Source organism: Mobula birostris, chromosome 14, assembly GCF_030028105.1.
Source record: "Mobula birostris isolate sMobBir1 chromosome 14, sMobBir1.hap1, whole genome shotgun sequence".
In the NCBI taxonomy this organism is placed as follows: Eukaryota; Metazoa; Chordata; class Chondrichthyes; order Myliobatiformes; family Myliobatidae; genus Mobula; species Mobula birostris.
The window spans coordinates 99552536-99579772 of record NC_092383.1 but is presented as its reverse complement, the minus strand read 5'-3'; the positions used below and the strand labels follow the sequence as shown (position 1 = coordinate 99579772).

At 53.0% G+C, this 27237-nt stretch overlaps 1 protein-coding gene across 1 annotated transcript in view; it reads left to right on the top strand.

Moving 5' to 3' along the window:
- The window catches only part of LOC140209424 (protein turtle homolog A-like), a 73970-nt gene that overhangs the window by 11900 nt on the left and 34833 nt on the right, over nucleotides 1-27237 (top strand). The window contains exons 2-6 of the mRNA XM_072277671.1: nucleotides 8331-8531; nucleotides 13278-13421; nucleotides 17912-18029; nucleotides 22484-22625; nucleotides 23736-23881. Of these exons, the coding sequence (XP_072133772.1) occupies nucleotides 13317-13421; nucleotides 17912-18029; nucleotides 22484-22625; nucleotides 23736-23881 (511 nt within the window). The 5' untranslated portion in view covers nucleotides 8331-8531; nucleotides 13278-13316. The remainder of the gene's footprint in view (nucleotides 1-8330; nucleotides 8532-13277; nucleotides 13422-17911; nucleotides 18030-22483; nucleotides 22626-23735; nucleotides 23882-27237) is intronic.

The window sequence follows — 27237 nt, the reverse complement described above, 5'->3', positions numbered from 1 at the left end:
GTCACAGACAGGTTCCAGCCACCAACCTGGGCCAGTGGGGTGTCACAGACAGGTTCCAGCCACCAACCTGGGCCAGTGGGGTGTCACAGACAGGTTCCAGCCACCAACCTGGGCCAGTGGGGTGTCACAGACAGGTTCCAGCCGCCAACCTAGCCCAGTGGGGCCTGTCACAGACAGGTTCCAGCCACCAACCTGCCCAGTGGGGCCTGTCACAGACAGGTTCCAGCCACCAACCTGGGCCAGTGGGGTGTCACAGACAGGTCCCAGCCACAAACCTGGGCCAGTGGGGTATCACAGACAGGTTCCAGCCACCAACCTGGCCCAGTGGGGCCTGTCAGAGACAGGTTCCAGCCACCAACCTGGGCCAGTGGGGTGTCACAGACAGGTCCCAGCCACCAACCTGGGCCAGTGGGGCCTGTCACAGACATGTCCCAGCCACAAACCTGGGCCAGTGGGGGCTGTCACAGACAGGTTCCAGCCACCAACCTGGGTTCCAGCCACCAACCTGGGCCAGTGGGGTGTCACAGACAGGTTCCAGCCACCAACCTGGGCCAGTGGGGCCTGTAACAGACAGGTTCCAGCCACCAACCTGGGCCAGTGGGGTGTCACAGACAGGTCCCAGCCACAAACCTGGGCCAGTGGGGTGTCACAGACAGGTTCCAGCCACCAACCTGGCCCAGTGGGGCCTGTCACGGACAGGTTCCAGCCACCAACCTGGCCCAGTGGGGCCTGTCACAGACAGGTTCCAGCCACCAACCTGGGCCAGTGGGGCCTGTCACAGACAGGTTCCAGCCACCAACCTGGGCCAGTGGGGTGTCACAGACAGGTTCCAGCCACCAACCTGGGCCAGTGGGGCCTGTCACAGACAGGTTCCAGCCACAAACCTGGGCCAGTGGGGTGTCACAGACAGGTCCCAGCCACCAACCTGGGCCAGTGAGGCCTGTCACAGACAGGTTCCAGCCACCAACCTGGGCCAGTGGGGCCTGTCACAGACAGGTTCCAGCCACCAACCTGGGCCAGTGGGGTGTCACAGACAGGTTCCAGCCACCAACCTGGGCCAGTGGGGCCTGTCACAGACAGGTTCCAGACACCAGCCTGGGCCAGTGGGGTGTCACAGACAGGTCCCAGCCACAAACCTGGGCCAGTGGGGTGTCACAGACAGGTTCCAGCCACCAAGCTGGCCCAGTGGGGCCTGTCAGAGACAGGTTCCAGCCACCAACCTGGGCCAGTGGGGCCTGTCACAGACAGGTTCCAGCCACCAACCTGGCTCAGTGGGGCCTGTCAGAGACAGGTTCCAGCCACCAACCTGGGCCAGTGGGGTGTCACAGACAGGTTCCAGCCACCAACCTGGCCCAGTGGGGCCTGTCAGAGACAGGTTCCAGCCACCAACCTGGGCCAGTGGGGCCTGTCAGAAACAGGTTCCAGCCACCAACCTGGGCCAGTGGGGCCTGTCACAGACAGGTTCCAGCCACCAACCTGGGCCAGTGGGGCTTGTCACAGACAGGTTCCAGCCACCAACCAGGGCCAGTCGGGCCTGTCACAGACAGGTCCTAGCCACCAACCTGGGCCAGTGGGGCCTGTCACAGACAGGTTCCAGCCACCAACCTGGGCCAGTGGGGTGTCACAGACAGGTTCCAGCCACCAACCTGGGCCAGTGGGGCCTGTCACAGACAGGTTCCAGCCACCAACCTGGGCCAGTGGGGTGTCACAGACAGGTCCCAGCCACCAACCTGGGCCAGTGAGGCCTGTCACAGACAGGTTCCAGCCACCAACCTGGGCCAGTGGGGCCTGTCACAGACAGGTTCCAGCCACCAACCTGGCCCAGTGGGGCTGTCACAGACAGGTCCCAGCCACCAACCTGGGCCAGTGGGGTGTCACAGACAGGTTCCAGCCACCAACCTGGGCCAGTGGGGTGTCACAGACAGGTTCCAGCCACCAACCTGGGCCAGTGGGGCCTGTCACAGACAGGTTCCAGCCACCAACCTGGGCCAGTGGGGCCTGTCACAGACAGGTTCCAGCCACCAACCTGGGCCAGTGGGGTGTCACAGACATGTCCCAGCCACCAACCTGGGCGAGTGCGGTGTCACAGACAGGTTCCAGCCACCAACCTGGGCCAGTGGGGCCTGTCACAGACAGGTTCCATCCACCAACCTGGGCCAGTCGGGCCTGTCACAGACATGTCCCAGCCACAAACCTGGGCCAGTGGGGTGTCACAGACAGGTTCCAGCCACCAACCTGGGCCAGTCGGGCCTGTCACAGAGATGTCCCAGCCACAAACCTGGGCCAGTGGGGTGTCACAGACAGGTTCCAGCCACCAACCTGGGCCAGTGGAGTGTCACAGACAGGTTCCAGCCACCACCCTGGGCCAGTGGGGTGTCACAGACAGGTTCCAGCCACCAACCTGGGCCAGTGGGGTGTCACAGACAGGTCCCAGCCACCAACCTGGGCCAGTGGGGCCTGTCACAGACATGTCCCAGCCACAAACCTGGGCCAGTGGGGCCTGTCACAGACAGGTTCCAGCCACCAACCTGGGCCAGTGGGGTGTCACAGACAGGTTCCAGCCACCAACCTGGGCCAGTGGGGCCTGTCACAGACAGGTTCCAGCCACCAGCCTGGGCCAGTGGGGTGTCACAGACAGGTCCCAGCCACAAACCTGGGCCAGTGGGGTGTCACAGACAGGTTCCAGCCACCAAGCTGGCCCAGTGGGGCCTGTCAGAGACAGGTTCCAGCCACCAACCTGGGCCAGTGGGGCCTGTCACAGACAGGTTCCAGCCACCAACCTGGCTCAGTGGGGCCTGTCAGAGACAGGTTCCAGCCACCAACCTGGGCCAGTGGGGTGTCACAGACAGGTTCCAGCCACCAACCTGGCCCAGTGGGGCCTGTCAGAGACAGGTTCCAGCCACCAACCTGGGCCAGTGGGGCCTGTCACAGACAGGTTCCAGCCACCAACCTGGGCCAGTGGGGCCTGTCACAGACAGGTTCCAGCCACCAACCTGGGCCAGTGAGGCCTGTCACAGACAGGTCCCAGCCACCAACCTGGGCCAGTGGGGCTTGTCACAGACAGGTTCCAGCCACCAACCTGGGCCAGTCGGGCCTGTCACAGACAGGTCCTAGCCACCAACCTGGGCCAGTGAGGCCTGTCACAGACATGTTCCAGCCACCAACCTGGGCCAGTGGGGTGTCACAGACAGGTCCCAGCCACCAATCTGGCCCAGTGGGGCTGTCACAGACAGGTCCCAGCCACCAACCTGGGCCAGTGGGGTGTCACAGACAGGTTCCAGCCACCAACCTGGGCCAGTGGGGTGTCACAGACAGGTTCCAGCCACCAACCTGGGCCAGTGGGGTGTCACAGACAGGTTCCAGCCACCAACCTGGGCCAGTGGGGTGTCACAGACAGGTTCCAGCCGCCAACCTAGCCCAGTGGGGCCTGTCACAGACAGGTTCCAGCCACCAACCTGCCCAGTGGGGCCTGTCACAGACAGGTTCCAGCCACCAACCTGGGCCAGTGGGGTGTCACAGACAGGTCCCAGCCACAAACCTGGGCCAGTGGGGTATCACAGACAGGTTCCAGCCACCAACCTGGCCCAGTGGGGCCTGTCAGAGACAGGTTCCAGCCACCAACCTGGGCCAGTGGGGTGTCACAGACAGGTCCCAGCCACCAACCTGGGCCAGTGGGGCCTGTCACAGACATGTCCCAGCCACAAACCTGGGCCAGTGGGGGCTGTCACAGACAGGTTCCAGCCACCAACCTGGCCCAGTGGGGCCTGTCAGAGACAGGTTCCAGCCACCAACCTGGGCCAGTGGGGTGTCACAGACAGGTTCCAGCCACCAACCTGGGCCAGTGGGGCCTGTAACAGACAGGTCCCAGCCACAAACCTGGGCCAGTGGGGTGTCACAGACAGGTTCCAGCCACCAACCTGGCCCAGTGGGGCCTGTCACGGACAGGTTCCAGCCACCAACCTGGCCCAGTGGGGCCTGTCAGAGACAGGTTCCAGCCACCAACCTGGGCCAGTGGGGTGTCACAGACAGGTTCCAGCCACCAACCTGGGCCAGTGGGGCCTGTCACAGACAGGTTCCAGCCACCAACCTGGGCCAGTGGGGCCTGTCACAGACAGGTTCCAGCCACCAACCTGGCCCAGTGGGGCTGTCACAGACAGGTCCCAGCCACCAACCTGGGCCAGTGGGGCTTGTCACAGACAGGTTCCAGCCACCAACCTGGGCCAGTCGGGCCTGTCATAGACAGGTCCTAGCCACCAACCTGGGCCAGTGGGGCCTGTCACAGACAGGTTCCAGCCACCAACCTGGGCCAGTGGGGTGTCACAGACAGGTTCCAGCCACCAACCTGGGCCAGTGGGGCCTGTCACAGACAGGTTCCAGCCACCAACCTGGGCCAGTGGGGTGTCACAGACAGGTCCCAGCCACCAACCTGGGCCAGTGGGGCCTGTCACAGACAGGTTCCAGCCACCAACCTGGGCCAGTGGGGCCTGTCACAGACAGGTTCCAGCCACCAGCCTGGCCCAGTGGGGCTGTCACAGACAGGTCCCAGCCACCAACCTGGGCCAGTGGGGTGTCACAGACAGGTTCCAGCCACCAACCTGGGCCAGTGGGGTGTCACAGACAGGTCCCAGCCACCAACCTGGGCCAGTGGGGTGTCACAGACAGGTTCCAGCCACCAACCTGGGCCAGTGGGGTGTCACAGACAGGTTCCAGCCACCAACCTGGGCCAGTGGGGCCTGTCACAGACTGGTTCCAGCCACCAACCTGGGCCAGTGGGGCCTGTCACAGGCAGGTTCCAGCCACCAACCTGACCCAGTGGGGCTGTCACAGACAGGTCCCAGCCACCAACCTGGGCCAGTGGGGCTTGTCACAGACAGGTTCCAGCCACCAACCTGGGCCAGTGGGGCCTGTCACAAACAGGTTCCAGCCACCAACCTGGGCCAGTGGGGTGTCACAGACAGGTTCCAGCCACCAACCTGGGCCAGTGGGGCCTGTCGCAGACAGGTTCCAGCCACCAACCTGGGCCAGTGGGGTGTCACAGACAGGTTCCAGCCACCAACCTGGGCCAGTGGGGCCTGTCGCAGACAGGTTCCAGCCACCAACCTGGGCCAGTGGGGTGTCACAGACAGGTTCCAGCCACCAACCTGGGCCAGTGGGGTGTCACAGACAGGTTCCAGCCACCAACCTGGGCCAGTCGGGCCTGTCACAGACCTGTCCCAGCCACAAACCTGGGCCAGTAGGGTGTCACAGACAGGTCCCAGCGTTTTGTCTCCCTCTCTTCTTGAATAAGGGCCCATATGGTTGAAGTCAAACAAAGCACTCGGTACTTGTGACAACAAAAAATCACGAATGAAAATAACAAGGCTTCCTGGAGCTCAGTGAGGTTTGTAAAATCAGCGACTTCACTGTCTCTATGGACACTTGCTTCTATCCTCGGGCACAGGACATTGGGTGCTGGGATGTCTTTGCCTTCGGTTCCAATACTGGTGCCAAGGTTCTGTTCCATGTGTAGATCTGGTCTCCTGGGAAGCAGCCATCTAGAATTGATGGAGGCCAGGGTTGGGAAGGTTGGCAGTTTGGGATGGTTGGGAATGATGGGTTTTGGGAAGGTGAGAGCGATGGGGATCCATGTATGGGAATAAAAGGGGTCCAAGGGTGAAGTGATGGGGCCAAGGGTGGGGTGGGGTGGTGTGGGACTGATGGGGTCTAAAGGTGGGAGTGATGGCATGTAAGGGTGGGAGTGATGGGGTTCAAGGGTGGGATTGGAGTGATGGAGTCTAAGGGTGGGATTGGGGTGATGGTCTCTAAGGGTGGGATTGGGGTGCTGGTGTCTAAGGGTGGGATTGGGATGCTGGTGTCTAAGGGTGGGATTGGGATGCTGGTGTCTAAGGGTGGGATTGGGATGCTGGTGTCTAAGGGTGGGATTGGGGTGATGGTCTCTAAGGGTGGGATTGGGGTGCTGGTGTCTAAGGGTGGGATTGGGATGCTGGTGTCTAAGGGTGGGATTGGGATGCTGGTGTCTAAGGGTGGGATTGGGATGCTGGTGTCTAAGGGTGGGATTGGGGTGATGGTCTCTAAGGGTGGGATTGGGATGTTGGTGTCTAAGGGTGGGATTGGGATGCTGGTGTCTAAGGGTGGGATTGGGATGCTGGTGTCTAAGGGTGGGATTGGGGTGCTGGTGTCTAAGGGTGGGATTGGGATGCTGGTGTCTAAGGGTGGGATTGGGATGCTGGTGTCTAAGGGTGGGATTGGGGTGATGGTCTCTAAGGGTGGGATTGGGGTGCTGGTGTCTAAGGGTGGGATTGGGATGTTGGTGTCTAAGGGTGGGATTGGGATGCTGGTGTCTAAGGGTGGGATTGGGATGCTGGTGTCTAAGGGTGGGATTGGGATGCTGGTGTCTAAGGGTGGGAGTGATAAGGACCAAGGATGGAAGTGATGGTTGTTGAGCAGTAGCAGTGATGGGTGTCTGTGGGTGGGAGTGATGGGTGTCTGTGGGTGGGAGTGATGGGTGTCTGGTGGTGGGAGTGATGGGTGTCTGGTGGTGGGAGTGATGGGTGTCTGTGGGTGGGAGTGATGGGTGTCTGTGGGTGGGAGTGATGGGTGTCTGTGGGTGGGAGTGATGGTTGTCTGGTGGTGGAAGTGATGGGTGTCTGGTGGTGGAAGTGATGGGTGTCTGTGGGTGGGAGTGATGGTTGTCTGGTGGTGGAAGTGATGGGTGTCTGCTGGGTGGAAGTGATGGGTGTCTGTGGGTGGGAGTGATGGGTGTCTGTGGGTGGGAGTGATGGGTGTCTGGTGGGTGGAAGTGATGGGTGTCTGTGGGTGGGAGTGATGGTTGTCTGTGGGTGGGAGTGATGGTTGTCTGTGGGTGGGAGTGATGGGTGTCTGTGGGTGGGAGTGATGGGTGTCTGGTGGTGGAAGTGATGGGTGTCTGTGGGTGGGAGTGATGGTTGTCTGTGGGTGGGAGTGATGGTTGTCTGTGGGTGGGAGTGATGGGTGTCTGTGGGTGGGAGTGATGGGTGTCTGTGGGTGGGAGTGATGGGTGTCTGTGGGTGGAAGTGATGGGTGTCTGGTGGTGGAAGTGATGGGTGTCTGGTGGTGGAAGTGATGGGTGTCTGTGGGTGGAAGTGATGGGTGTCTGGTGGTGGGAGTGATGGGTGTCTGTGGGTGGGAGTGATGGGTGTCTGTGGGTGGGAGTGATGGTTGTCTGGTGGTGGAAGTGATGGGTGTCTGTGGGTGGAAGTGATGGGTGTCTGTGGGTGGAAGTGATGGGTGTCTGTGGGTGGGAGTGATGGTTGTCTGGTGGTGGAAGTGATGGGTGTCTGTGGGTGGGAGTGATGGTTGTCTGTGGGTGGGAGTGATGGGTGTCTGTGGGTGGAAGTGATGGGTGTCTGGTGGTGGAAGTGATGGGTGTCTGTGGGTGGGAGTGATGGGTGTCTGTGGGTGGGAGTGATGGGTGTCTGTGGGTGGGAGTGATGGGTGTCTGTGGGTGGAAGTGATGGGTGTCTGGTGGTGGAAGTGATGGGTGTCTGTGGGTGGGAGTGATGGGTGTCTGTGGGTGGGAGTGATGGGTGTCTGGTGGTGGCAGTGATGGGTGTCTGTGGGTGGGAGTGATGGGTGTCCGGGGGTGGGAGTGATTAGTGTTGGTAGTGGAAGTGATGGGTGTCCAAGGATGGGAGTGATGGGTGTTGGCAGTGGGAGTGACGGGTATCCAGGGGAGGAGTGTGACTGTTGGATATCGAGGGGTGGGAGTGATGGATATCTGGTGCTGAAAGTGATGGGTGCCTCTGGGTGTAAGTGATGGGTGTCTGGAGGTGAGAGAGATGGATATCCGAGGATGGGAGCGATGAATGTCCAAGGGTGGGTGTAGTGGGGTCCAGGTGTGGGTGTGATTGTGTCTGCAACGTGGTGGGGGAGATGAGTGTCCTGAGGGATGGTAGGACAGGTGGAGGATCAGGATGTGAATGACATGGGTCCTGGAGGTTCGTGGCACAGGCCAGGTGAGCCTGCTATCTCGATCAAGAATGATTGATCCTCTGGGGGCCCAGTCTGAGGGAGTGTCGGTACTGAGATCAGGGATTGACAAACCAAAGACAAGTACTGACGTCACCTTCTCTTCTCATCACATCACACCCTCTCTCCCAACTCCATTCCTGCATTCCTCCATCCCCTCTTCCCATAACCTCCTCCTTCACATCCCTCTCTGCACCCCCCGATCACACTTGCTCCCACACCTTTCTCCAACACCCTCGCCCTCTTGCGGCTCTCCCCATACTCTCCGTCATCCTCTCTTCCTCCCACCCTTCTCTATTACACTCCCTCTCTCCTGCTCCCAGTTGCAGGTTTGTTGGGGGACCGGACTCCACCAGTGGCAATGCGTGTGACAGAGGGTGCATCTGCTGTCCTGGGCTGTGACCTTCACAAGGAACAGGACGACCCCACCACCACTGTGGTGGAATGGGTTTCCCGGAATCATGTGCTCCCAATCTATCTCAAGTTTGGAATATATCCTCCACGGGTCGATGCTTCTTATCTCGGTATGTGGGAATCCTGGGCAAGCAGAGAGGGGGAGACGGAGAGAGACAGAGAGAGAGATTACACCCCATGAGATATCCCCTGAGAGAGAGGCACTGAGAGACACCGGTCAGTGTACAGATATCCCCTGAGAGAGAGGCACTGAGAGACACCGGTCAGTGTACAGATATCCCCTGAGAGAGAGGGACTGAGAGACACCGGTCAGTGTACAGATATCCCCTGAGAGAGAGGGACTGAGAGACACTGGTCAGTGTACAGATATACCCTGAGAGAGAGGGACTGAGAGACACCGGTCAGTGTACAGATGTCCCCTGAGAGAGAGGGACTGAGAGACACCGGTCAGTATACAGATATCCCCTGAGAGATAGGGACTGAGAGACACCAGTCAGTGTACAGATATCCCCTGAGAGATAGGGACTGAGAGACACCAGTCAGTGTACAGATATCCCCTGAGAGAGAGGGACTGAGAGACACCGGTCAGTGTACAGATATCCCCTGAGAGATAGGCACTGAGAGACACCGGTCAGTGTACAGATATCCCCTGAGAGAGAGGGACTGAGAGACACCGGTCAGTGTACAGATATCCCCTGAGAGATAGGCACTGAGAGACACCGGTCAGTGTACAGATATCCCCTGAGAGAGAGGGACTGAGAGACACCGGTCAGTGTACAGATATCCCCTGAGAGATAGGGACTGAGAGACACCAGTCAGTGTACAGATATCCCCTGAGAGAGAGGGACTGAGAGACACCGGTCAGTGTACAGATATCCCCTGAGAGAGAGGGACTGAGAGACACCGGTCAGTGTACAGATATCCACTGAGAGAGAGGGACTGAGAGACACCGGTCAGTGTACAGATATCTCCTGAGAGAGAGGGACTGAGAGACACTGGTCAGTGTACAGATATCCACTGAGAGAGAGGGACTGAAAGAGACTGGTCAGTATACAGATATCCCCTGAGAGAGAGGGACTGAGAGACACTGGTCAGTGTACAGATCTCCCCCTGAGAGAGAGAGGGACTGAGAGACACCGGTCAGTGTACAGATATCCCCCTGAGAGGGAGGGACTGAGAGACACCGGTCAGTGTACAGATATCCCCCTGAGAGAGAGGGACTGAGAGACACCGGTCAGTGTACAGATATCCCCTGAGAGAGAGGGACTGAGAGACACCGGTCAGTGTACAGATATCCCCCTGAGAGAGAGGGACTGAGAGACACCGGTCAGTGTACAGATATCCCCCTGAGAGAGAGGGTCTGAGAGACACCGGTCAGTGTACAGATATCCCCCTGAGAGAGAGGGACTGAGAGACACCAGTCAGTGAATAGATAGCTTCATGAGAGAGAGGGATGATACTCACCTGGGAATTGTCTCTCTCCTACATGGGTTTTTGGGTAATTTACAAGGATCATCTGCACTGAAGGGATTTGCACTTGTTGTCTCTTGTTCTGTGCATAAGTGGAGAGTCTGATGCCCAGTCAGAGACATCATTGACAAAGGGAGAGAGGTGTGGGACTGAGAAGGACAGAGGGAGGGGGAGAATGTTCAGGGGAGAGTGTAAATGATGGTGAAGGGAAGGGAGTGGAGAGAATGGGGAGAGAACAACATTGTGTGCGAGAAAGGGAAAGGAAGGTAGAGAGGGTAGGGACGAGATGTGTGAGTCAGAGAGGAAACGAAACAGAGCATGGAGGAACCATTGCGAATTCCCACATCCCTGATGATCCTATGATCTCAGTCTCTGAAGATGGCGTGCATCTGACTTCAGGAGGGTGAATCCATGGAAAACATCCAGAGCAGGCCACATTCTAAAGAACTGAGCTGACCAACTGGATTGTGTGCTCACTGAGATCTTGAAACTCTCGCTTCCAGTATGTGTGGTACCTACTTGATTCAAGCAGGCTTCAGCTATACCAGTGCCCAAGAATAGCACAGTGACCTGCCTCAATGACTGCCGCCCAGTAACACTCACGTCCACGGTGATGAAGTGTTTTGAGGGGCTGGTGATGAAACATATCAGCTTCTGTCTGAGTGGCGGCTTGGATCTGCTCCAATTTGTCTACTGGAGCAACAATTCCGCAGTAGGTGCAAACTTATTGACTCTTCACTCAACCCTGAAACACCTGTGCAGCAAAGATGCATACATCAGGATGCTCTTTATCAACTACAACTCAACATTTAATACCATCTTCCCCTCAAGACTAATCAGTAAGGTCCAAGACCTTGGCCTCAATACCTCCTTGTGCAACTGGATCCTGGATTTCCTCACTTGTAGACCCTAGTCAGTTCAGGTTGGCAACAACAGCTTCTCCATGATCTCCATCATAATAATAGTCATAGTCATACTTTATTGATCCTGGGGGAAATTGGTTTTCGTTACAGTTGCACCATAAATAATAAATAGTAATAAAACCATAAATAGTTAAAAAGTAATATGTAAATTATGCCAGGAAATAAGTCCAGGACCAGCCTATTGGCTCAGGGTGTCTGACCCCCCAAGGGAGGAGTTGTAAAGTTTGATGGCCACAGACAGGAATGACTTCCTATGACGCTCTGTGTTGCATCTTGGTGGAATGAGTCTCTGGCTGAATGTACTCCTGTGCCCACCCAGTACTTTATGTAGTGGATGGGAGACATTGTCCAAGATGGCATGCAACTTAGACAGCATCCTCTTTTCAGACACCACCGTCAGAGAGTCCAGTTCCATCCCCACAACATCACTGGCCTTACGAATGAGTTTGTTGATTCTGTTGGTGTCTGCTACCCTCAGCCTGCTGCCCAGCACACAACAGCAACCATGATCGCATTGGCCACCACAGACTTGTAGAACATCCTCAGCATCGTACGGCAGATGTTACAGGACCTCAGTCTCCTCAGGAAATAGAGATGGCTCTGACCCTTCTTGTAGACAGCCTCAGTGTTCTTTGACCAGTCCAGTTTATTGTCAATTCGTATCCCCAGGTATTTGTAATCCTCCACCATGTCCACACTGACCCCATGGATGGAAACAGGGGTCACCGGTACCTTAGCTCTCCTCAGGTCTACCACCAGCTCCTTAGTCTTTTTCACATTAAGCTGCAGATAATTCTGCTCACACCATGTGACAAAGTTTCCTACCGTAGCCTCATCTCCCTTGCTGATGCACCCAACTATGGCAGAGTCATCAGAAAACTTCTGAAGATGACAAAACTCTGTGCAGTAGTTGAAGTCCGAAGTGTAAATGGTGAAGAGAAAGGGAGACAAGACAGTCCCCTGTGGAGCCCCAGTGCTGCTGATCACTCTGTCGGACACACAGTGTTGCAAGCACACGTACTGTGGTCTGCCAGTCAGGTAATCAAGAATTCATGACACCAGGAAAGCATCCACCTGCATTGCTGTCAGCTTCTCCCCCAGCAGAGCAGGGCGGATGGTGTTGAACGCACTGGAGAAGTCAAAGAACATGACCCTCACAGTGCTCGCTGGCTTGTCCAGGTGGGCGTAGACACGGTTCAGCAGGTAGACGATGGCATCCTCAACTCCTAGTCTGGGCAGGTAGGCGAACTGGAGGGGATCTAATACCGGTCTGTAGTCATTGAGGCCGCTGGGGCGCGGCGTCTTCGGCACGGGGACGGGGCAGGACGTCTTCCACAGCACAGGAACCCTCCAGAGCCTCAGGCTGATGTTGAATACATGGTGAAGTACTCCACGTAGCAGAGGGGCACAGGCTTTGAGCACCCTGGTACTGACACCATCCGGTCCTGCAGGTTTGCTTGGGTTGAGACGCTTCAGCTGTCTTCTCACCTGTTCAGCTGTGAAGCCCACCGTGGTGGTTTCGTGTGGGGAAGGGGTATCGTCATGAGAGCTCAGGTACACCACAGGGCTGTGTGCTTATCCCCTGCTCTACTCGCTTTACACCTATGACCGTGTGGCTAACCACGGCTCCAACACCATATTCAAGTTTGCTGATGACACCGCTGTTGTGGGTCATATCAACGGTGGTGATGAATCAGCATTCAAAAGGGAGATTGAAAATCTGGCTGAATGGTGTCATGATAAGAACCTCTCACTCAATGTCAGCAAGACCAAGGAACTGATTGTAGACTTCAGGAGAGGGAAACCAGAGGTCCATGAGCCAGTCCTCATTGCAGGATCAGAGGTGGAGAGGGTCAGTAACTCTAAATTCCTCAGTGTTATTATTTCAAAGGACTTCTCCAGGACACAGCACAAAAGTGTAATTGTGAAGAAAGCATGACAGTGCATCTACTTCCTTCGGAGTCTGCAGAGATTTGGCATGACATCTAAAACTTTGACAGACTTCTAAAGATGTCTAGCAGAAGTATATTGACTGGCTGTATCATGGCCGGGTATGGAAATACCAATGCCTTTGGACAGAAAATCCTACAAAGGGTCGTGGATTCACCCAGTACATCATAAGTAAAACCCTCCCAACCATTTAGCACACCAACATGAAACGTTGCCATAGGAAAGCAGCATCCATCATTGAAGATCCTCACCACCCAGGCCAAGCTCTTTTCTTGTGGCTGCCATCAGGTAGAAGGTGCAAGAGCCTCAGGACTCACACCACCTGGTTCAAGAACAATTACTAGCCTTCAGCCATTGGCTCTTGAACAAAGGAGTTAAAAACACTCACTTGCCCCCTCATTGAGATGTTCCCAATGATTTCACTGTAATTGAACATGGGAGAGAAAGAGAGAAGGGGAGAGAATGAGGATGTGCTGACCAGTGTGAGAATAGTGTCCTGTTTCATCCCAACAGGTCGCCTGAGTTTACAGAACGGTGCCTCTTTGCAAGTTGATGCCGTACGGCAAGAGGATGAGGGCTGGTACCAATGTCGGCTGCTGTTCCTTACCCAACCCCACGGAGACCGTAATGGTAGCTGGATTCACCTCTCTGTCACCAGTAAGTCAGTGTCACACCACACAGACTGAAACTCCCTCTACACTGTCCCATCACACACTCCCAGGGCACGGGTCAGACACAGAGTGAAACTCCCTCTACACTGTCCCATCACACACTCCCAGGACACGGGTCAGACACAGGGTGAAACTCCCTCTACACTGTCCTATCACACACTCCCAGGGCACGGGTCAGACACTGAGTGAAACTCCCTCTACACTGTCCCATCACACACTCACAGGACACGGGTCAGACACAGAGTGAAACTCCCTCTACACTGTCCTATCACACACTCCCAGGGCACGGGTCAGACACTGAGTGAAACTCCCTCTACACTGCCCCATCACACACTCCCAGGACACGGATTAGTTCCTTATTCACGCTGCACTGAAACAATGTTGTTGTGTTTGAACGGACTGAGCTTCTGATGGAATTTTAACCTGTTAACACTGCGATGCTCCCTCACCACCACTCCCAAAACGTGATGCTCCGTCTCCATGAGGGCCGCAGTTGTGTAATATTCCTCCTCCCTTGTGTAATGCCATGATTAGGATTTTTACTGCAATGTATTTTGGTTTCAGCTAAGATAAGAAGCCCTGTTCTTCTACGTAGGAATGTTGTGTCAGCCAATCAGGATGGTGGGATCTGGAGAAATGTCTAGATAATGTGGGGCAGAGAGAGATTTGTGACGGAAAGTAGTCTGGTTTGTTTGTTTTTGGTGGGAGCTGTTGCAGAATGCCTGAGAAGCAGAGCCCTGTCATAAGGAGTGATTTGTGGAGATGAATGGCTCCACAGAAGAAGGACCAATATTCTTGAGAGAGAGCCAGTTGCTCAAGGTGGACTTCAAGAGAAGTTTGGATAGTGGCTGGTGCTTTAATGCAGACCATGGGTTCAGTGCCATGAGTAACGGTTTTCTTCAGCTTTGGGAGGGACGAGCTCCAACAGTCATCGCATATTTAGACTGTTTTTTTTCCTTCTCTTTCTCTTACTAACTGATAAAGCTGAAATTACTAAATATACTCTGTTTATAATTTTATGCAGTGTACGATCTGTTATTTTTTGCCAATTGATAATTGAGCACTGGCAGTATTTACACAGCATTTGCTCAAATCGCGGTTCCTTTAATTGGAACATCACAACATTCCAGTTGGGTTAAACCCCAAATCATACACACCTGAGACTTATATTGTTTATTGTTTATGAAAGGTGCCTTTTCACTGCTGAGTGACATGGCTGCTAGCAGAGCTAGCTAACAAGCCAAGTTTGCATACGAGGCTGGTGAGAGGGTTACACTTGTTTCACTAGCCTCCCAGTATTAGGGTTCATTTCTTTGGAGGCGGGGTGATAGTCCATCCTGGGAGTTCCTGTCAGTTAATTTGTGATCCTTTCTTCCCTTCTTTACCCATTCCACCCTCCTTCACCCTCTCCATAGCCCCACCCACGTTCCAGAGCACCCCTCCCACTGTGCTGGAGCTGCACCAGGGGGAGCGGGCGCGGCTGGTGTGTGAAGTGGGCGGGATCCCAGAGCCGGAGGTGAGCTGGCGTAAGGACGGGGCTGAGCTGTCACCGGGGAGCCCCCACTCACCTGTGGTGTGGCATCAGGTGAGACGGTGTCGAGCAGCGCCTGCAGGAGACAGACGTCCCAAGGACAGATCAACCCATAGCTGCTTGAATCCAGCGTGGTCCCACACACTGTGGGACGTTCCGAGGACAGAACAACCCATAGCTGCCTGAATCCATCGTGGTCCCACGCACTGTGTCGGCTGTTTGACAACAGGAGGCAGTGCAACAGCTGTGTGCTTCTGCCTGGGTCATCCCATTCCTCGATAATATTGAATGCACAAACTCACTCCCCAGACCCACAACACAGCACCTGAGATCTTGCTGCCATACGGGCTGTGTCCTAGGCTCTGCTGGAAGCCTCCTCCCCAGGGCTGTACATGGGACATTCCTGGGAGGAGGGGCATCTGCAGGAATTGTATTGGTTGTGGTTTATTATAGCCACAGGTACACAGGCAAGTGGAGAGTGTTCCATCTCACAACTGACAGGTAGATGAGGGAAACGCCTTGGGGTGTCTGGAGGTGGGGCACACAGAAGTTGTTCTGCTTGTGGGTGAGGCCCGACAGTGACAGATATTTTTGAACCATGGGGCTGTGAGAACAGGAGCAAACATCGACTCAGACCATGAGAGGCCTGCGTCGGGCATTTTCATGCCTTACATGGCGCAGATTGGAAGTCTGTGTGGGGCGCCACTCCTCACACAGACACGAGAGCAATGTGTGGTTAAGTGCCTTGCTCAAGGGCACAAACTCACTGCCACAGCTGAGGCTCGAACTAGCGACCTTGAGATCACTAGATGAACGCCTTAACCACTTGGCCACGTGCCCAACACAATCAGGAGACACACTATCATAGGAGCTCTGCCTCCTTGCTGTGAATGGGGAGAAGCAGAGAGAGGGAGGGGTCTATGAAGATGGGAGAGGATCTCAAGATTAGTCTGGCTGTTGAGAAGAACAAGCCCCATCCAACTTCCTCCCCCCACACAGACACACATACACACCCACAGGGACAGACAGACACACACACAGACTGAGGCAGGTATTGTAACTGTTTTATTATTGTCACTTGTTACCGTGATACAGTGGACAGTTTGTCTTGCACTCTGTTCATACAGATTAGCTCATTACACAGTGCATTGAGGTAGAACAAAGGCAAACCACTAGAAAATGCAAAAAGGCTACCAAGAAAGTACAGTGCCGATAAACAACCTTCAACAAGTCAAGAGGTCAAGAGTTATTGCACACAAAGTCCACACAAGAATCTGAAAACAGTGGTGTAGAAGCTGTCCTTGACGCTAATGGTATGTGCATTCAGGGTTTTGTATCTCCTGCCATGGCAAGAGAGGGGAGAAGAGAGAATAAGACCATGACACCGTAAGACATAGGAGCAGAATTAGGCCATTCAGCCCATCCAGTCTGCTGTGCTAGTCCATCATCAGCCCCATACTCCTGCCTTTTCGCCTTTGATGCCCTGAACAATCAGGTAACTATCAACTTCCTCTTTAAATATACCCACAGACTTGGCCTCACCATTGTCTGTGGCAGAGCAATTCACAGATTCACTGCTTTCTGGCTATAAAAAAGTCCTCCTTACCTCTGCTCTAAAAGGTCATCCCTCAATTTTGAGGCTGTGCCCACCAGTTCTGGATACCCCCACCATAGGAAACATTCTCTCCACTTCCACCTTATCTAGTCCTTCCAACTTTCAGTAGGTTTCAATGAGATCCCCACACATTCTTCTGAATTCCAGTGAGTACAGGCCCAAAGCTGCCAAATGCTCCTCATATGTTAACCCCTTCATTCCTGGAATCATCCTCGTGAACCTCCTCTGGACTGTCTTCAATAACAACACATCCGTTCTGAGATATAGGGCCAAAAACTGTTGACAATACTCCAAGTGCAGCCTGACTAGTGTCTTATAAAGGCTCAACATTCTCTCCTTGCTTTTATATTCTATTCCCCTTGAAATAAATGCCAACATTGCATTTACCTTCTTTACCACAAACTCAACCTGTAAATTAACCTTCTGGGAGTCTTGCTCATGGACTCCTAAGTCCTTTTGCACCTCTGATGTTTGAATTTTCTCCCCATTTAGATAATAGACTGCACTATTGTTCCTGTTACCAAAATGCATTATCATACATTTCCCAACACTGTATTCCATCTTCCACTTTATTGCCCATTCTTCCAATTTGTCTAAGTCCTGCTGCGATCTCGTTGCCTCCTCAACACTGCCTACCCCTCCACCTATCTTCGTATCATCCACAAACTTTACCACAAAGCTATTAATTCCATTATCTAAATCATTGACAAACAATGTGAAAAGTAGCGGTCCTAATACTGACCCCTGAGGAACACCACTAGTTACAGGCAGCCAGCCAGAAAAGGCCCCTTTATAGCCTCCTGCCTGTCAGCCATTCCCCTACCCATGCCAGTATCTTTCCTGTAAGGCCATGGGATTTTATCTTGTTAAGCAGCCTCATGTGTGGTACCTTATCAAATGCTTTCTGAAAATCCAAGTAAATGACATCCACTCCCTCTCCTTTGTCCAACCTGCTTGTTACTTCCTTGAAGAACTTGAGAAATCCCAGGGTGGGTGGGAGCTTTGATTATGCTGTTTGTTACAATGAAGCAGCAAGAGGTGTAAAGAGAGTCCATTGAGGGGAGGCTGATTCCTGTCATGTGCTGAGCTCTATCCACAGCTCTCTGCAGCTCCTTATGGCCATGGATGGAGCAGTTGCTATATCAAGCCGTGATGCTTTGTAGAAGTACACCCAGGAACATCTGGTGCTAAGAACCAAAGTCTATAAGAAGGTGCCAACCATTTGTTTGCTGGGTTGGCAGGACCTCTTGTGGGTCTCCAGGATGGGGAGGGGAACTTTCCGTGACCAGGAGTCATTGACGCAGCCCCCCTTCCCTCCCTCTGCCCTTAGGTGAGTGGAGGGGTGCTGGAGATCGGGCCGGTGGATGCACGGAACCGAGGGCTGTACACATGTGAAGCTAGCAACATTGAAGGGAGTGTCAATCACAGCACCACCCTCCTGGTAATAGGTAGGTCGGTACCTCCCCAGCCCCCCGCTACCTCGTCCCATTAGGACATTGCCACGCACAGGTCAGGAACACCCCAGCTGTGTGCTGCCTAGTACCGGGTTCACACAGAACTTCTGGAAATAAGCACCTGGCTGCAGGATAGCCAGGAAACATCTAGAAACGGGGAAACATCTGGGAATGGGGAGGGCATCAGAGAAACACCTGGATGGAGGCTAAGGACATCTAGATGAGGACACCAGTGACAACAGCGGGGACAGCTGCAAACAGCAGGATACCTGCAGTGGTTACACCTCATGGTTGAGGCAGGGGTCCATCCAGAGAGTTGAGTATCTGGAGGGCATCCAGGTGGATGCACACAAGGGGTGGTAGAGCCATTTGAGGCTATCTGGAGAGATGTGCAGGGACATTTCTACAGTCACCTACATCCGCGAGAGTGTCCTGATACGTGTGTTGAGTAGTAAGTGGAGCTCAGGTGAATATGGACACCTGGGGAATATCCAGTGATAGGGAGAGTGAACCATCTGGGGAGAACATGAGAAACCAAATCTGGAGAGACAAATCACTCGGACCTCGACTGATCCACTACCTCAACCCCAGTTTCTGCACTAGCACCCTCACCCCATCCTTCAATATCCAACAACCCTGTGATCTCTGTACAGTGACTGAGTCCCCACAGTCTCTGGGGGAGATTCCTCCCAAGACTTCTCTGGGTGAAGAAAGTTCTTCCCATTGCTGACCTGAATGGCCGACCCCTCATTTTGAGCGTGTGATCCCTGGTTCTGGACATGCCCTCCAGAGAAAACACACTCCCCACTCCTACCCTGCCAAGCCCTGTAATGAGTCTGGACACTTCAGTGAGATCACCTCTTGTTCTTCTCGAGAGTATAGTCCCAGTCTGCTTCAGCTCTTCTCATGGGATAAACCCCCTCCCCATCGCAGGAATTGATTTGAGGACCCTTCTCTGCACTCCCTCTGTCACATGTGGATCCTTCCTTAGGTCGGGGGCATAGACCTGTCCACAGTATTCCAGGCATGGTCTCCCCAGGGCCCGGGATAATTGAACAAGGTGTCTCTACTCTTGGAGCCAAACTGTCCCACAACAAAGGCCATCGGACTGTTTCCTCCTTGATGCTACTGTTCCTGCAGGATAACACACAGTGGCTGATGTGTCAGGACACCCAGCTCTCTCCCAACACCAACCCTGCTTTACTTTTTCACTTCTCTTTCATCCCACCCTGTCTCCAACTGTCTGTCAGTCTTTCTACCTCTTCTCCACGCACACACCTTTATCCATATTCACCTCTCTCCCTCCTCTCTCTGGGCCTCTGTCTTGTTCTCGTTCCCTCCAACTCCCTCCCTCCCTCTCTCTGGCCTTATGTGGGGAAAGCCATGACTCGTAATTATTTTTGAACTTCTGAGGAGACTGGGAAGAAGATTGACAAGGGCAGGATGGTGGATTTTGACTACGTGGACTTTAGCAAGGCCTTTGACAAGATCCCTCATGGTAGACTATTCTAGAAGGTGAGATCACATGGGATCCAGGATGAAATAACCAAATGAATACAAAATCAGGTTTGTGGTAGGAGTCAGAGGGTAGGAAAGGAGGGTTATTTTCAGACTGGAGGCCTCTGATCTGCGATATGCCGCAGGGATCGGTGCTGGGTCCCCTGTTGTTTGTTATCTATGTCAATGATTAAAATGTTGTTAACATGCTTAGCAAATTCACAGATGACACCAAACTTGGCAATATAGTGGAAAGTGAAAGGGTAGTCTAATATTACAACAGGATCTAAATCACCTAGGAACCTGAGTGAATGAAAGACAAATGGAACTTAACTCAGGCAAGGTCAAAGTGATATAAAGCAGGGCAGGTCTTTCAGAGTGAATGAGTGGACACAGGGAACCACTGTAGAACGGACAGAGTTAGAGTTGCAAATACATAGCTCCTTGAAAGTGCTGACAAGGCGCTTGGCACGTTTACCTGAATCGGTCAGGATACTGAGTAAAGGAGTTGTGCCTCATGTTACAGCTAAACAAGGTGTTGGTGAGATATCACCTGGAGAATTGTGTGCAGTTTGGCTCACCCCAGATATAGGAAGCAAGTCATTAGGCTGGAGAAGTTGCCCAAGAGATTGTGGAAGATGTTGCCAGGAATGGAGATCTTGAGCTATATGGAGACACTCTCTAGGTTGGGACTGTTTTCCATGGAGTGCAGGAGGCTGAAGGGTGACCTTATAGAGATTTATAAAATCATAAGAGACACAGATAAGGTGAATGGTCTCTTTCTCAGGGTAGGGGTGTCTAAAACTAGAGGCCATAGGTACAAGGTGAGGGGTGAAAGATTTAAAAGGGAACTGAGGGGCAACATTTTCTCACAGAGACTGGTGAGTATGAGAAACAAGCTGCCAGAGGAAATGGTATTTACGTTTGGACAGGTACACGGATAGGAAAGGTTTAGAGGGATACGGACAGGTACACGGATAGGAAAGGTTTAGAGGGATACGGACAGGTACACGGATAGGAAAGGTTTAGAGGGATACGGACGGGGACACAGATAGGAAAGGTTTAGAGGGATACGGACGGGGACACGGATAGGAAAGGTTTAGAGGGATACGGACGGGTACACAGATAGGAAAGGTTTAGAGGGATACGGACAGGTACACGGATAGGAAAGGTTTAGAGGGATACGGACGGGGACACGGATAGGAAAGGTTTAGAGGGATACGGACGGGGACACGGATAGGAAAGGTTTAGAGGGATACGGACGGGTACACGGATAGGAAAGGTTTAGAGGGATACGGACGGGGACACGGATAGGAAAGGTTTAGAGGGATACGGACGGGGACACGGATAGGAAAGGTTTAGAGGGATACGGACGGGTACACGGATAGGAAAGGTTTAGAGGGATACGGACGGGGACACAGATAGGAAAGGTTTAGAGGGATACGGACAGGTACACAGATAGGAAAGGTTTAGAGGGATACGGACGGGTACACAGATAGGAAAGGTTTAGAGGGATACGGACAGGTACACAGATAGGAAAGGTTTAGAGGGATACGGACGGGTACACAGATAGGAAAGGTTTAGAGGGATACGGACGGGGACACGGATAGGAAAGGTTTAGAGGGATACGGACAGGTACACAGATAGGAAAGGTTTAGAGGGATACGGACGGGTACACAGATAGGAAAGGTTTAGAGGGATACGGACAGGTACACAGATAGGAAAGGTTTAGAGGGATACGGACGGGTACACAGATAGGAAAGGTTTAGAGGGATACGGACGGGTACACGGATAGGAAAGGTTTAGAGGGATACGGACGGGGACACAGATAGGAAAGGTTTAGAGGGATACGGACGGGGACACAGATAGGAAAGGTTTAGAGGGATACGGACGGGGACACAGATAGGAAAGGTTTAGAGGGATACGGACGGGGACACAGATAGGAAAGGTTTAGAGGGATACGGACAGGTACACAGATAGGAAAGGTTTAGAGGGATACGGACGGGGACACGGATAGGAAAGGTTTAGAGGGATACGGACGGGTACACGGATAGGAAAGGTTTAGAGGGATACGGACGGGGACACGGATAGGAAAGGTTTAGAGGGATACGGACAGGTACACAGATAGGAAAGGTTTAGAACAAGGATTCCCCATCCGGGGTTCACGCAGCTCTCAGTTAATAGTAAGGATCCGTGGCATATCAAGGTTTGGAGCCCCTGGATTGGAGCGATATGGGCCTTGTGGACAAATGGGATTTAGCTCATGTGGGTACATTGTTTAGCATGGATGAGATGGGCAGAAGGGCCTGTTTATATGTCTATGGTTCTTCCCTTTCTCTCGCTCTCTCTCACTCTCTCCCCTCTCCCTCTCTATTTCTTTCCCTCCTTCTTACACTCTCCCTCTCTCCCCTTTTCTGTCCTTCTCTGTCACTCTGACTCAAACTCATTTCAATCCATCTCTGTGGACAGTTGGACATCAGGGTGGGGTGGGGAATGGTCTTATGAGACCTTCAGAGTCCCATGTGAGGCATCTGGAGATTTACTGGAGATCAGTGGGGAACATCTGGAGGAAGGGGCAAGTACAACTTGGGAGAAACAAGGCCAAAACAGGACAGCTGCTCGGTCAGGAAGCACGTCTACAGATGGGAACATTTGGGAAGCACATTATACCCGGATAATCAATTGGGAAGCACATTAATACCCAGATAAACATTTGGTAAGCACATTAATACCTGGATAAACAATTGGGAAGCACATTAATGCCCGGATAAACATTTGGTAAGCACATTAATACCTGGATAAACAATTGGGAAGCACATTAATGCCCGGATAAACATTTGGGAAGCACATTAATACCCGGATAAACAATTGGGAAGCAGGGTCTCTACAGAACGTCAATACATGGGAGCTGCTGGACAGATGATAATTGTGGATCTTGCTGTGCACCACAGGACCACCAATTATTGTGCACCCTCCCCAAAACACCACCATCAACGTCACACAGGATGCAGTCTTTGAGTGCGAGGCGGAAGCGTATCCTGTCAACGTAACGTACACCTGGTCCAAACACGGCATAAACGTTCACCAACTCAGGTCAGTCACCAGCAAGTTACCACCTCACCATGCAAGTTTCTGGTCTCTGTATCTCTGGGTTAGTCCACACTGGAGCTCTATGTATCGCTGGATGAGATTCCACTGGGAACACCATTCTGGTCTCTATATCCCTGAGTCAGACCCATGCTGGGAGCATTGTGCATAGTTCTGGTCTCCATATTCCCGGGTCAGACCCACACTGGGATCACCACACACAGTTCTGGTCTCTATATCCCTGAGTCAGACCCACACTGGGAGCACTGTGCACAGTTCTGGTCTCTATATCCCTGAGTCAGATCCACACTGGGAGCACTGTGCACAGTTCTGGTCTCCATATCCCTGAGTCAGACCCACACTGGGGTCACCACACATAGTTCTGGTCTGGGTCAGACCCACACTGGGATCACCACACACAGTTCTGGTCTCTATACCCCTGGGTCAGTCCCACATTGGGATCACCACACACAGTTCTGGTCTACATACCCCTGGGTCAGACCCACATTGGGATCACCACACACAGTTCTGGTCTCTGTATCCCTGGGTCAGACCCACACTGGGATCACCACACACAGTTCTGGTCTCCATACCCCTGGGTCAGACCCACATTGGGATCACCACACACAGTTCTGGTCTCCATACCCCTGGGTCAGACCCACATTGGGATCACCACACACAGTTCTGGTCTCTGTATCCCTGGGTCAGACCCACACTGGGAGTACTGTGCACAGTTCTGGTCTCTGTATCCCTGGGTCAGACCCACACTGGGATCACCACACACAGTTCTGGTCTCCATACCCCTGGGTCAGACCCACATTGGGATCACCACACACAGTTCTGGTCTACATACCCCTGGGTCAGACCCACATTGGGATCACCACACACAGTTCTGGTCTCCATACCCCTGGGTCAGACCCACACTGGGATCACCACACACAGTTCTAATTTCTGTATCCCTATATCAGAGCCATTTTGTAAGCATCATGCACAGTTCCGGTCTCTGAGCCCCTGAGCTTGAGCAGTCCTGATGTGTGATTCAGTATACCTTCTGAGTGTTGGTCAGTGATGGTGTTTACCCTCTCTCCCCTCTGCCCTGGCTCATGCTGCCCGCAGTCAGCTGTGTCACCGCGTGTCGGTACACTCAAATGGGAGTCTGCGGCTGACGGCTGCCACCCCCCTGGACAGCGGCTGGTACACCTGCACAGCTAGTAACGGAGTAGGGAAGTCACCTGGAGCCACAGCCTACCTCTCTGTTCTTCGTGAGTACCAGTGTGTGTGAGCTTAGTCCACCGCAGGAGTCGGGGCGGCGGGGGGTGGTGGGGGGGGGTTGTGGAATGGAACTGTGCTGGGTGGTGTGGGGAAGGTAGATGGGGTGTGTACTGGGGTTAGGGACCGAGAGTGAGAGAGCTGCCACAGTGTGGGAGGGGATGATTCAGCCCATCAAGCTGGTGATAACCCGATATGGGAGCTGATCCAACTGGTTGCAGCAGCCTGTATTCTCCAGGTCCTGGAGCTCCAGACATCTTACTGTGTCTCACACTGTCCACTAACCCCTCAATGGCTCAAGTGTACCAGGCTGTGAGTGCACTCCAGCAGAGTGAGACTCCCACCACTCAGAGCTGGGCTGCCATCCTCCAGAACACAACCAGATCCCTTTAACACAGGAGCAGCTCCTGCTAGAGCAGCACAGGGTCCAGGACAGTGAATGGTGGGGCTCGAAGGTGTGCAGTAAAACACAGCAATAAACTCAGAAATACAAATACATAATTCCTATAACGTGGCATCTCATGTATTTAGGATCATAAAGAGAGCTTTGGTACATTGGCCTTCATAAATCAAAGTACAGGAGATGGTATGTCATGTTAAAGTTGTATAAGATGTTGGTAAGGCCAAATTTGGAGTATTGTGTGCAGTTCTGGTCACCAATCTACAAGAGAGATATGCTGAAAGAGTTCAGAGAAAACTTGCAAAGATGCTATTGGGACTTGAGGACCTAAGCAATGGGGAAAGTTTGAACAGCGCATGACTTTATTCCCTAAAGCACAGGAGAATGAGAGGAGATTTCGCAGAGATATACAGAATTATAAAGAGTATAGATATTCCTTAAGTATTAAGATAGTGTGCAGGATTTTTTCCGTTCAGGCTGAGTGGGACTAGCTCAGTAGCAGACCCTTTGGCCCATCTAGTCCATGACAAGCTATCATACAGCTCTGTCCCATCGAGCTGCACATCTCTTCATACCCCTCCCTTCCACGTACTTCTCCAAGTTTCTCTCAAATTGAACCTGCATCCACCACTTCTCATTCCACACTCTCACCATCACCTGAATTACTAAACTCCTCCTCACATTCCCTTTAAATATCTCACTTCTCACCCTTAACCCATGACCTCTAGTTCTGGTCTCATCCACCTTCAGTGGAAAAAGCTTGCTTGCATTTACCCTATCTATACCTCTCATATTATATATACCTCTATCAAATCTCTCCTCATTCTCCTACACTCCAGTGAATAAAGTCCTAATCTATTCAACCCTTCCCGATAATTCAGGGCCCTTAAGTCTTGGCAAAATCCTTTTAAGTTTTCTCTACACTCTTTCAGGCTTATTGGTATCTTTCCTGTAGGTAGGTGATCAGAACTATACACAAATTAGGCCTCAGCAACATCTTATACAACTTCAATATAACATCCCGATCCCTGTACTCAATACTTGGATTTATGAAGGCCAGTGTGCTGAAAGCTTTCAATATGAACCCATCTACCCGTGACATGACTGGAACTAGGGTTATAGGTTTAGGGTAAAAGGTGAAATATTTAAGGAGAATCTGGGGGAGAACTTGATGAGTCGAGCATGGAACAAGTTGTCAGATGAAGTAGTGAATACAGGTTTAATTTTCACAATAAGAGAAGTTTAGACAACTACATGGATGGGAGGGATATTGAGGGCTATGGTCCAGGTGCAGGTCGATGGAACTAGGGAGAAGACCAGGTTGCTACGTGCTAGGTGGGATGAAGGGCTTGTTTTTAAGCTGCAGTGCTCTATGTTTCTACAATAGGATTGCTCTAGAATGGTATGTGGCTGCTCTAAAACAAATGGTTAATATAGAATGGGGGTTGACTTCCTCTAGGATAGGATTAGATTCCTCTAGAATGCACAGAGGCCCTCTAAAACAAGCCTAATTTCTTTTAGAACATCACTGGGTCCCTCTAGAACATGTCAGGAACCCTCTCAGACCAGACTGGGTTCCTTGGGAAAAGGGCTGGGCCCCCAAGGTTATAACCACGCTCCTCTAGAGCCAGACCAGTTTGCTCTAGAACAAGACTCACTGAATAGGCTTGGGCTGTATTAGAATTAAGCTGGATTGTCCGGGAACTGGACCGATTGTTGTAAACTGAATCTGGATTGGTTAGGAATTTGAGTGATTTGTTCTAAATCTGTTCTGGATTGCTCTAGTATTGTCCTAGAATTGGGTGGGGTGGATTGACTGAGATGGGATCAATATACAGGACCTAATTCTGTTGCATTTTTGCTCCATATCTGGTCACCCAGTGTGCGGGGGGGGGGGGGCAGTGGAGCACTGGGTAAAGAAGGATGTCCTGATAAACTGGCTCCTAGGATTGGCCAAAGCTGCTATCAGTGGGTCTGGGGGTGGACAGCAGAGGCCTCTGTCCGGCTGACTGCTCGGCAATATTCCAGGGATATGTCCGATCCCAGGTATCCTGGAGAACGAACACGGGCACCATGGAAATGCTATGGGACCACTGGGCACTACAGGGGATACCTGCAACCTGGTTGAAGATGGGAAGATTGTAATATTCGTGTTAAATATTCTTGTATTTGATAGTGATTTGCTGTATTATGTTTGATAAAAGAAAAGACCTTGTTCAGGCCTAGATCACCTTCAAAAGAGTGGAGATAGCTCTAAGATCCCCAGAATAGGATAGGGTTAATCTGAAATGGGACTGTCTTCCCACCTCTCTCCCCAGATCCAGCCTTCAGCCAAGCAATGCCCTTGACCACGGTCTTAGTCTCAGGTCGGGGGGGTCGGATCCAGTGTCCTGCCATCTCCAACCCTCCACTGAGCTATGTCTCCTGGAGCAAGGATGGATACCCACTGAAGGTCACCCAGGTATGCCCGCCTTTTCAGTTCTCCATACTGTCTCCCAGACCCCCTAGCATCTCTCCACCACCTTGTCATCTGCCAACCATCCTGTCTGCCCACCATCTCCCCACCAACTTGCCATCTGCCAACCATCTCCCTGTCTGCCCACCATCTCCCCACCTGCCACCTGTCAACCATCCCCCTGTCTGCCCACCATCTCCCCACCAACCTGTCATCTGTCCACCATCTCCCCACCAACCTGTCATTTGCCCGCCATCTCCCCTCCAAGCTGTCATCTGCCAAACATCTCCATCTGCCCACCATCTCCCCACCAACCTGCCCTCTGCCAACCATCTCCCTGTCTGCCCACCATCTCCCCACCAACCTGCCCTCTGCCAACCATCTCCCTGTCTGCCCACCATCTCCCCACCAACCTGCCCTCTGCCAACCATCCCCCTGTCTGCCCACCATCTCCCCACCAACCTGTCATCTGCCCACCATCTCCCCACCAACCT